Source organism: Oncorhynchus masou, chromosome 3 (assembly GCF_036934945.1).
Source record: "Oncorhynchus masou masou isolate Uvic2021 chromosome 3, UVic_Omas_1.1, whole genome shotgun sequence".
NCBI classification, from domain to species: Eukaryota; Metazoa; Chordata; class Actinopteri; order Salmoniformes; family Salmonidae; genus Oncorhynchus; species Oncorhynchus masou.
Genome location: NC_088214.1, coordinates 40,253,777 through 40,266,157, shown reverse-complemented (window position 1 = coordinate 40,266,157; position 12,381 = coordinate 40,253,777). Strand labels below are relative to the sequence as shown.

Below are 12,381 nucleotides of genomic sequence, written 5' to 3'. Positions count from 1 at the left end.
AGGGGTGTGAAGTCCCTTTCTGAAGGCACTGTATGTTTCATGTTAGCCACCATATTCTAATGTGAGTATCCTCTGCATGCCTTATATAATGGCTGCTTTGCGTGATGTATTGTTGTCTCTACCTTCTTGCCCTTTGTGCTGTTTTCTGTGCCCAATAATGTTTGTGCCATGTTTTGTGCTGCAACCATTTTGTGCTGCCGCCACGTTGTGTTACTACCATGTTGTTGTCATGTTGTGTTGCTACCATACTGTGTTGTCATGTTGTGTTGCTACCATGCTGTGTTGTCATGTTGTGTTGCTACCATGCTGTGTTGTCATGTGTTGCTGCCATGCTATGTTGTTGTCTTAGGTCTCTCTTTATGCAGCGTTATGGTGTCTCTCTTGTAGTGATGTGTGTTTTTATCATATATTTGTCTTTTCTTTTTTCTTTTTAATCCCAGCCCCAGTCCCCGCAGGTAGGCCTTCTGGTAGGCCGTCATTGCAAATAACCATTTGTTCTTAACTGACTTGCCTAGTTAAATAAAGGTTAAATAAAATAAAAACATGTATACTGTACATATAATGACAATTTTCAGGAGACCCTAGGCTACCAGACTAGGGTTGTACACTGTTGTGTTAGACATCCACAAACAATTATATTATTTTAACATGGACACAGTATGTAAGTAATAGAAACATATTGTTTACCCCAAATGAGCTGTAATAAAATGTATATATATATTTTTTTTTTATACAGGGATTCCAATAAAATGCATTTGTAATACCAGATGTGCCATGCTGCTGCTGTAGTGTCTCTTTATATTAGCACACGTTTAGCATGACATTTAGAGACATGTGTGGCTAAGTCCAGTAGATAGTAGGCTTACTATGACCACGAATTAGAGTTCTAAGAATAGCAATTATGCCACCAGCCAAAGTGCCAGTCTTTACTGCCGTAATACACACATTTTAAACATTGTGACACCAAACCTCATGCTTGTCAAGGTCATTAAACTCTGCTTTAACAAGACTGTAGGCTACATATTTTAATTATGGTTGGAATGTTTGTTATATATTTAAACAACCATGTTCCTGGGTACAGCCCTTAGCCGTGGTATTTTGGCCATACACCAGAAACCCCAGAGGTGCCTTATTGCTATTATAAACTGGTTACCAACATAAATAGAACAGTAAGCAAGTGTTTTTCCATCACACCTGTGGTACAGTGCCTTGCAAAAGTATTCGGCCCCCTTGAACTTTGCGACCTTTTGCCACATTTCAGGCTTCAAACATAAAGATATAAAACTGTATTTTTTTGTGAAGAATCAACAACAAGTGGGACACAATCATGAAGTGGAACGACATTTATTGGATATTTCAAACTTTTTTAACAAATCAAAAACTGAAAAATTGGGCGTGCAAAATTATTCAGCCCCTTTACTTTCAGTGCAGCAAACTCTCTCCAGAAGTTCAGTGAGGATCTCTGAATGATCCAATGTTGACCTAAATGACTAATGATGATAAATACAATCCACCTGTGTGTAATCAAGTCTCCGTATAAATGCACCTGCACTGTGATAGTCTCAGAGGTCCGTTAAAAGCGCAGAGAGCATCATGAAGAACAAGGAACACACCAGGCAGGTCCGAGATACTGTTGTGAAGAAGTTTAAAGCCGGATTTGGATACAAAAATATTTCCCAAGCTTTAAACATCCCAAGGAGCACTGTGCAAGCGATAATATTGAAATGGAAGGAGTATCAGATCACTGCAAATCTACCAAGACCTGGATGTCCCTCTAAACCTTCAGCTCATACAAGGAGAAGACTGATCAGAGATGCAGCCAAGAGGCCCATGATCACTCTGGATGAACTGCAGAGATCTACAGCTGAGGTGGGAGACTCTGTCCATAGGACAACAATCAGTCGTATATTGCACAAATCTGGCCTTTATGGAAGAGTGGCAAGAAGAAAGCCATTTCTTAAAGATATCCATAAAAAGTGTTGTTTAAAGTTTGCCACAAGCCACCTGGGAGACACACCAAACATGTGGAAGAAGGTGCTCTGGTCAGATGAAACCAAAATTGAACTTTTTGGCAAGAATGCAAAACGTTATGTTTGGCGTAAAAGCAACACAGCTCATCACCATGAACACACCATCCCCACTGTCAAACATTTTGGTGGCGGCATCATGGTTTGGGCCAGCTTTTCTTCAGCAGGGACAGGGAAGATGGTTAAAATTGATGGGAAGATGGATGGAGCCAAATACAGGACCATTCTGGAAGAAAACCTGATGGAGTCTGCAAAAGACCTGAGACTGGGACGGAGATTTGTCTTCCAACAAGACAATGATCCAAAACATAAAGCAAAATCTACAATGGAATGGTTCAAAAATAAACATATCCAGGTGTTAGAATGGCCAAGTCAAAGTCCAGACCTGAATCCAATCGAGAATCTGTGGAAAGAACTGAAAACTGCTGTTCACAAATGCTCTCCATCCAACCTCACTGAGCTCGAGCTGTTTTGCAAGGAGGAATGGGAAAATATTTCAGTCTCTCGATGTGCAAAACTGATAGACATACCCCAAGCGACTTACAGCTGTAATCGCAGCAAAAGATGGCGCTACAAAGTATTAACTTAAGGGGGCTGAATAATTTTGCAAGCCCAATTTTTCAGTTTTTGATTTGTTAAAAAAGTTTGAAATATCCAATAAATGTCGTTTCACTTCATGATAGTGTCCCACTTGTTGTTTATTCTTTACAAAAAATACAGTTTTATATCTTTATGTTTGAAGCCTGAAATGTGGCAAAAGGTCGCGAAGTTCAAGGGGGCCGAATACTTTCGCAAGGCACTGTATGTTGTCTGATATACACACTCTGAACTGATTCCACCAATCAGCATCCAGGACCCAAACTATATGGTTTATAATTAAGCAATAATGCACGAGAAGGTGTGGTATATGGCCAATATACCACGGCTAAGAGCTACTTTTAATAAATTAGCAAAAATGTCTAAAAACCTGTTTTTGCTTTGTCCTTATTGGGTATTGTGTGTATATTGATGAGGGGAAAGACAACAACATTTGAATCCATTATATAATAAGGCTGTAACGTAACACAATGTGGAAAAAGTGAAGGGGTCAAATACTTTCAGAATGCACTGTATGTTTTCAATAAACATTGGAGACGAAATATAGTTTACATGTTGTCACCAATGTAAGCCAACCAGTCAGTTTTGCCCCATAGTTGTGCACGAGTTGGTTTTGTTGCTAAACGACAATCCCATCTATAGAGTTCTTTTGGGAGCCCAGATAATCTATTTATAAATCCCATCATTGGATGGTTTGGTAGTTTCCCAAGGGACTCCATACCCACTTACAAGACAAGTGTAACGGTTTTCTTTAGGCGAAAGAGAGTCGGACCAAAATGCGGCGTGGCTATTAAGATTCATGTTTAATGAAAAACAAAGGAAACACAAATCCATACAAAACAATAAACGTAACGTGAAAACCGAAACAGCCTAAACTGGTGCAAACTAACACAAGACATAAACAAGGACAATCAACCACGAAACACTCAAAGAATATGGCTGCCTAAATATGGTTCCCAGGACGCCAGGACAGCGGAGTCAATCACCACCTTCCGGAGACACCTGAAACCCCACCTCTTCAAGGAATACCTAGGATAGGATAAGTAATCCTTCTCACCCCCCCTTAATGATTTAGATGCACTATTGTAAAGTGGCTGTTCCACTGGATGTCAGAAGGTGAATTCACCAATTTGTAAGTCGCTCTGGATAAGAGCGTCTGCTAAATGACTTAAATGTAAATGTAAATGTAATCAGAGACAACGATAAACACCTGCCTCTGATTGAGAACCACTTCAGACAGCCATAGACTAACCTAGAAAACCCCACTAAGCTACAATCCAATACCTGTGAAAAAACCCCAAGACAAAACACACCACATACAAAAACCCATGTCACACCCTGGCCTGACAAAATAGATAAAGAAAACACAAAATACTAAGACCAGGGCGTGACAACAAGACAAAGCCTCTCATACAAAGCCTCTCATACAGCCCACAGTCCCTCTGTGTATTCAGCTTGACCCAGCAATGACCAAAAGCTTCTCCTTCTCTGATATGCAATATCAATACATATTCAGTATATTTTCATTATATTCAATATTCAATCACTTATTTTATTTCATGCTTTGGTTAAGTGTCTAAAAACTTAATGGTCATTACAAATGAGTAATCGGTTTGGTTCAACCATAAATTATATTGCTGGGACTTCATTAGTCTGATATTAGACTCCTGGTGAAATTCTAGTCTGTAAAAACAATTCAAGGATGAGGAAGTAACATTTTAAGACTTGTCATAAGCATGTATGAGCCCCTTAAATGGATAGACCAGCCAAATTGCAAATGTACATATTTTTTTGCTTATTGAAAGCAGTCTGTGGACAAGGAGAAAACTGCAATCCACCCTTTGGTTTTGCTTACCTTGTCACAGCCAATAATATTTGTATTTTCTAACCAAAATCAATGTTCTCCAAAATTCAAACAAATTAAGTAGCGACACAATCCCTTCCAGAGACTTTGAAAGGATTTGGTATGGCAGAAAATATTATGTCTACAGTTATGTATGCTTATCTCCACCAGGGGTTAGTGTTGGTCTATGTGATGAAGTAGTAGGTATTCTCTCCAGACCATGGTTAGTCAGCACTGTTCGACAATACCCATCAAATAACAACAGAAAATAAGATTGAGTTTTATATGAATATTTATTGCAAGCATACAATAGTGGTACAAGTTCACTTAACAAACAAGTCATAACAGTCTGATGGAGCAGGGTTTGCGTAGAGCAGTGAGACGCTGGGCCAATATGTTTAGTGTCATGCAGAAGCCACTGTAGCATTCATATAGCATCATCGTGTTCCTGATTACCTAGATCTTATTCACTAGGATACCAAATGGAGGAAAACAGACAAACAGGGAGGAAATAAACCAAACTTGTCCAATAAGAAATGTTTCTTTCCATTGCAATAATGAACATGACCCTTATGTCTTTGACAACATTCAACAACAAGAGTTACTAGTTACTGGTGGAGTAGATCAAATCACCACCACTAAAATGTTACAAAGGCCATATAAATAAAGGAAGAGGGAATCGGTAATAATGCTAAAGTGGCAAACGTTTTTCATGCAATGCAATGATGCAGACACACACACACTGTACACACCCACACACACATGCAATAATGCACACACGCTGTACACACCCACGCACACATGCAATAATGCACACACGCACACACCTACCCGTGTGGAATCTATGGTGACACTATTTCGACAATCAATGTCATAGCATTTGATTTTAGGTGAACAACTATAAGGTGTTATCAAGCAATTGCATGGATTTTGGAAAGCAAGCAAAAGTCAAATATGCTGTATAATCCATCTGACTTTTCTTTGCTTTTGGTCCATAAGAGAGCACTGAAATGATTATACATAAACCTTCAAATAAAAATGTTTGGGAAAAGTACAAGACAAAGCTTGTTTAAGGATTCACCTAAAATTAACATATGTAAATTAATGTCAACATTGTATAAGAGGGGGGAACCTTTGGGATTACAATACTGCTTCAATATTTTTTCCATATCATATTTTCAGATGAATGCACATAGAAACATTCTTGAAAGCTTTATGTTTTAAGCTGTATTTTAACTTTGAACTTGAACATTGAATTATAGTAGGCAACATCAAGTATTACATCTTCATTACCAAATGTTTTGGATGTAAGTTGACAAATGGACATAAATACACTTTTGGAAGTGCTTTGCCACATGCTACAGCAGTTTTTTTGAGAAATTAATACATCAAAGATAAACTTCTGCTTTTTTTTACAGACATAAAGCATGTTTGACTAAATGGAGACCAGGTGAGATACTTTTCCTTCAGTGCATGTATCATCATGTTGCTACCTATGTACTAAATGTTAACTATGTACGGTTCACCTATGTACCTATTTCTCCTGCTCAACACTCAAAATGCATATCCTTTGTATAATCTATAAGGCCCAAAATTAAGGCATAATTACCTGTGCACTGTGCTTAATATGGAAATGACATGATGTACTTCCCAATGACCAACATTCTGAACTCATACTCAAACCATTACTTGACAAAAATGGCACAAATGCAGGATACAGGCCAAAGAGAACTCTTAGGACACAATTTAATGTATTGAAGAATGTGAAAAAAACGTGCATAAATGCAAACTGAGAAAATCTACCAGCAAATAGTACCGACAACACTTTCCTCTACATTTCAGAAAAGTGACTTTAAGTTGCATAATTACACAACTAACAAAACAACAAATACTTTGTTTGGAATGCTTTAAGAGACGGTAGTGTCATGTTTTTCTTCACAATATGATTTTGATATAACCAAGGCAAATTGTGCATTGTTATTTTCACCACACTTTCCCTATCTTTAAAACCCAGTTTGCAGGGCTTTTGTGCAGTGAATACAAAGCATATAAAGTCCATGATGTCAAATATCATGCACTTTTCTCTGACCCATTGTCTTCAAAATCCCACGGACAAACGTCAACCTTTTTGGCAGTGCTCATGGGTTGTTTATAATTAGAACTCAAAGAGTTTTCTTTCGCTGGAGAAGTTTTTGTCTGTGCCATATTGGTTGGCGCGTTCTCTACCTCCCACGGGCATGCCTCCACTCTCTTGTTCTCCGACACCTCCGGGTCTCTTGTCGAGCTTTTCCGTCTCCCAGACGCGGGCGCGGTGACCGAACCGCCCTCTGAGGATTGGCTGACACGTCGTCTTTCCGGGGGCTTGCTGGAGGAGCTCCTCCTCTCCTTGCTCTTTGACCTGTGCTGCTTCTCTTCCTCCCTGTCCCTCCCTCCTTTCTCTCTCTCACCCTTCTCTTTGTAGGAGCATGAGCCTTTTCGTTTCCGCTTGGAGTGAGGCGTGGGGCTGGAGCAGTTCTTCTCCTGGCTGGGGGAGGGCGGGGCAGGGGCTTCATTGTAGTCCCAGGGACAGATGTCCACCATCAGGGCGGGCGGCTGCAGCAGACTCCCCGTGGATTTGGAGTAGTCTGAGTGGAGGATCTTGGGCTTCCCATCGGTGGGTGTAACACTCTTCTTACTTCTGATCCTCTCTGGGGAGATGGAGTCTGAGTCACCTCCCAACACCGGCTGCTCCTCAAAGGCCCAGGGGCACACCTCTGGTTTGAGGGGGAGCGGAGATCTGGGAGACCTGGGCTTCCTTGTTTCTCTGGCCTCGTCTGGTTCACAACCCTTACCTTTGGAGCGACGTCGGCCTGCAGGTGATTGCCCTGCGGCTCCCTGTTGCTTCTGTTGGGAGCGACTGCCCTTGGTGCAAACCGCACCACCACCACCACCCCCCCTGTGGACCGTGGTGGTCTCTCCCAGAGCAATGGACACATGCTTCTGTGACCTTCCTTCCGAGGGGGTTGGGGGGTCCTCTACATCCCAAGGGCACACCTCGGAGAGGTCATACAGGTTTCTCCCTGGCTCTGTATTGATGGACGGCTGGCTGCCACTCACCTGCTGCTTCATGATGCCCATCTTGCCCATGGGCGTCTTGGAGTACTCCACCGACTGGCTGATGATCATCTTGGGATAACACTCCTTCTCTTCCGCCTCGTCCACCTCAGACAGCATCCTCCCATCGCAGCCCTTGAGTCCCTTCTTGCTTGCTTCCTCCACGCAATGTGTCTTGCTGGTGAGCCCGGGCATCTTCTCTTTGGCACTGGTTATGACACTCAGTGACTTCTGCATGATGGACGTCCTCAGGTGGATGGGCTTTTTATCCACTGTAAAGTTGTGCGCGCTGGCTGACTTGCAGACCAAGGGCACTGACTCAGTGGACTCGGAAGGTTCAATCCTTGGGGCATGCTCTGGTGACTTCTTCACCTGTCTCCTCATGAGGGATCCAAGCAAGGAACCCTCTCCGGCAGCCATTTTGTCCCCACACGAGCTCTCTCCGCCAGCAGTTTCCTCCCCTTGGTCACAGACGTGGTCGTAGCTGTGCGATTTCTTCAGGCCAAGGACCTTGTTTTTCAGAGAGTCTTCCCTGGACTTGTGACCAGAGTGGGATGGGTCAAAGGGGTTCCGTCGAAGGGTGCTCCGGTTGCTCCCATGCTCACTACAGTCACGATCCTCACGACTGCCATGGCTGCCGTGCCGGTGCATAGTCTCTGGGATCTCAGTGATGCGCCTCATGAGGGAGCGGCCCAGGCCCTTCTTGGAGCTGCGCTTCTTCTGGAGATGGGGGTTGTTGGCCAACATCTTCTTGCGCTTGTAGACTTCCAGTTGCACGTAGAGCTTCTTTAGCTCATCCTAAAATAGCAACACAGAGAGAGGTGTTGAGAGAGAGAAAAGTGGATGAGAAATCATAAGGAGGAAAATGATTTCTCTAAGTGTTTGTGCTACAGACATTTTCTGACATCACAGACACAAACTAACCATGGTCCATTTCCTTGACAGACCAGAACTTTGCCACAAGGTAGTGACTTTCCACAGGGGTCAGTGTCGGGGCCAATACCATTTTTAATCTACATGCTCTCTCCAAACCAAATGCCTAAGTATACATCCAAACAAAAGGGACACAACATCTCTAATTTATCAAACTTTGGCATCTGCTCTAATGAACTGCGCTATACAAATTAAACTTGATAATTAATTACTAAAATGTGGTGCTGTGAGTGATACGCCTTCATTGATTGGGCATGTTCCCAAACAAAATGTATTTTCCTTTGTTAAGACACAGCAAATGGGTACTTAATCTAACCAGTCTCTTCTCTGTAAAATAAGCTGAATGGCACCAGAGGAGATGGCTGCCATTTCACAGGCTCCTAACCAATTGTGCTATTGTGTGTGTTTTTCCGTGTTATTTGTAACTTATTTTGTACCTATTGTTTCTGCCACCGTCTCTTATGACGGAAAAGAGATTCTGGATATCAGAACAGCAATGACGCACATCATACTGGACAAAGATTTTTTCTTTAACGAGTCGGACGTGAAGGATTTACTTCAGACCCAAATCCTTGTCATTCGCATGAAGAAGAGACAGAGATATCGGGGACGTAGATCGAGGTGCCTTGTAAGATTCCGACGGCGAGCGGGTAATCCGCCTCTACCATCAGTCCTATTAGCCAAAGTGCAATCATTGGATAAGAAAATGGATGAGCTCTGATCAAGAGTATCCTACCAAGAGACATTAAAAACCATAATATATTATGTTTCACAGAGTCGTGGCTGAAAAACGACATGGATAGCATACAGCTGGCTGGGTTTTCCATGCATCGACAAGATAGAACAGCTGCTTCTGGTAAGACAAGGGGTGGCGGTCTGTGTCTATTTGTGAATAACAGCTGGTGTACAAAATCTAATATAAATGAAGTCTCTAGTTATGCACGGCTGAGGTAAAGTATCTCATGATAAGCTGTAGAACACACAATTTACCAAGAGAGTTTTCATCTATATTTTTTGTAGCTGTCTATTTACCACCACAATCCAATGCTGGCACTAAGACCGCACTCAACGAGCTGAATAAGGCCATAAGCAAACAAGAATATTCTCATCCAGAGGCGACACTCCTAGTGACCGGGGACTTTAGGGAAACTAAAATCCATTTTATCTCATTTCTACCAGCATGTTACATGTGCAACAAGAGGGAAAAAACTCTAGACCACCTTTACTCCACACACAGAGACATGTACAAAGCTCTCCCTCGAGCCTCCATTTGGCAAATCTGGCCATAACGTTATCCTCCTGATTCCTGCTGACAAGTAAAAACTAAAGCAGGAAGCACCAGTGACTTACTCAATACGGAAGTGGTCAGATGAAGCAGATGCTAAGCTACAGGACTGTTTTGCTAGCACAGACAGGAATATGTTCCGGGATTCTTCCGATGGCATTGAGGAGTAAGCCACATCCGTCACTGGTTTCATCAATAAGTGCATCGATGACGTCGTCCCCACAGTGATCGTACGTACATACCCCAACCAGAAGCCATGGATTACAGACAACATCCGCACTGAGCAAATGTGTAGAGCTACCGCTTTCAAGGTGCGGGACTCTAACCCGGATGCTAATAAGAAATCCCGCTATGCCATCCGACGAACCATCAAACAGGCAAAGATTGAATCGTACTGGACCGGCTCTGACACACGTTGGATGTGCAGGGCTTGAAAACATTTACAGACTACAAAGGGAATCACAGCCACGAGCTGCCCAGTGACACAATCTTACCAGATGAGCTAAATGACTTCTATGCTCGCTTCAAGGCATTAGAACACTGTTCCGGACAACTGTGTGAACACGCTCTTCGTAGCCGATGTGAGTAAGATCTTTAAACAGGTCAACATCCACAAGGCCGCAGGGCCAGATGGATTACCAGGACGTGTACTCCGAGCATGCACGGACCAACTAGCAAGTGTCTTCACTGACATTTTCAACCTGTCGCTGACCAAGTCTGTAACACCACCATGTTTCAAGCAGACCACCATAGTCCCTGTGCCCAAGCACACCTAGGTAACCTGACCCGTAGCACTCACGTCTGTAGCCATGAAGTGCTTTGAAAGGCTGGTCATGGTTCACATCAACACCATTATCCCAGAACCCTAGACCCACTCCAATTTGCATACCACCCCAACAGATCCACAGATGACGCAATCTCTATTGCACTCCACACTGCCCTTTCCCACCTGGACAAAAGGAACACCTATGTGAGAATGCTATTCATTGACTACAGCTCAGCGTTCAACACCATAATGCCCTCAAAGCTCATCACTAAGCTAAGGACCCTGGGACAAAACACCTCCCTCTGCAACTGGATCCTGGACTTCCGCATGGGCCACCCCAGGTGGTAAGGGTAGGTAACAACACATCTGCCACGCTGATCCTCAACTTGGGGGCTCCTCAGGGGTGCATGCTCAGTCCCCTTCTGTACTCCCTGTTCACCCATGACTGTATGGCCAAGCACGACGCCAACACCATCATTAAGTTTGCCAAAGACACAACAGTGGTAAGCCTGATCACCGACAACGATGAAACAGCCTATTGGGAGGAGGACAGAAACCTGACAGTGTGGTGCCAGGATAACAACCTCTCCCTCAACGTGATCAAGACAAAGGAGATGATTGTGGACTAAAGTAAAAGGAGGACTGAGCACGCACCCATTCTCCTTGAATGGCTGTACTGGAGCGGGTTGAGAGCTTCAAGTGTCCACATCACCAATGAACTATCAGGGTCCAAACACACCAAGACAGTCATGAAGAGGGAATGACAATGCATATTCCCCCTCAGGAGACTGAAAAGATTTGGCATGGGTCCTTAGATCCTCAAAGATTTATACAGCTGCACCATCGAGAGCATCCTGAATGGTTGCATCACCGCCTGGTACGGTCTCCGACCACAAGACACTACAGAGGATAGTGCGTACGGCTCATTATATCACTGGGGCCAAGCTTCCTGCCACCCAGGACCTTTATACCAGGCGGTGTCAGAGGAAGGCCCTAAAAATTGCCAAAGACTCCAGCCACCCTAGTCATAGACTGTTCTCTCTGCTACCGATTGGCAAGTGGTAACGGAGCGCCAAGTCTAGGTCCAAAAGGCTTCTTAACAGCTTCTATCCCTTAGCCGTAAGACTCCTGAACAGCTAATCAAATGGCTACCAGGACTACATTCATTTACGCTGCTGCTACTCTCTGTTTATTATCTATGCATAGTCACTTTACCTCTACCTACATGTACATATTACCTCAATTACCTCAACTAACCTGTGTCCCCGCACATTGACTCTGTACCAGCACCCCTTGTATACAGTCTTCCTACTGTTATTTTATTGTTGCTCTTTAATTATTTATTTTTCTATTTTCTTATTTTTCACTTCAGTTTATTTGAGTAAATACATTCTTAACACTTTTTTTTTGTCATAAAACTGCATTGTTGGTTAAGGGCTTGTAAGTAAGCATTTTACTGTATACCTGTTGTGTAGACCTTACAATGCATGTGACAAATAACATTTGATTTGATTTGTTTACAGAACAAAAAAAGACAGAGGGACCCTGCTCACACGTATGTCCTCAGGGTCCAGGCTGTGCTCACTCCAGGCTGAGGTGATGCTGCTGTTGAGGTAGGACCCAGACCGGCCCATGTCCAGCTCCTCCTCATAGGCTTCAGTGGCAATGTCATCCCTTGCCTGAGTCCCTGTGGACAGAAACTAACGAGAAGGGAAAAAACCTACTTCGGGTGACATTATTTAAAATGTTATAGTGCATTTGTTCACGGTGTGCTTGTATTTTCAGGAGGAAAGATTGACATCATCCCACTGTTCCTAATTGTCATCTAATTAAATCT

At 43.1% G+C, this 12,381-nt stretch overlaps 1 protein-coding gene across 1 annotated transcript in view; it reads right to left on the bottom strand.

The window, feature by feature from the left end:
• Positions 1 to 4,751: 4,751 nt before the first annotated feature.
• Positions 4,752 to 12,381, bottom strand: part of LOC135516526 (metabotropic glycine receptor-like) — a 118,361-nt gene continuing 110,731 nt past the window's right edge. Inside the window, exons 10-11 of the mRNA XM_064940879.1 lie at positions 12,098 to 12,244; positions 4,752 to 8,358 (exon numbers count right to left, since the gene is read on the bottom strand). Coding sequence (XP_064796951.1) covers positions 6,538 to 8,358; positions 12,098 to 12,244 — 1,968 coding nt within the window. The 3' untranslated portion in view covers positions 4,752 to 6,537. The remainder of the gene's footprint in view (positions 8,359 to 12,097; positions 12,245 to 12,381) is intronic.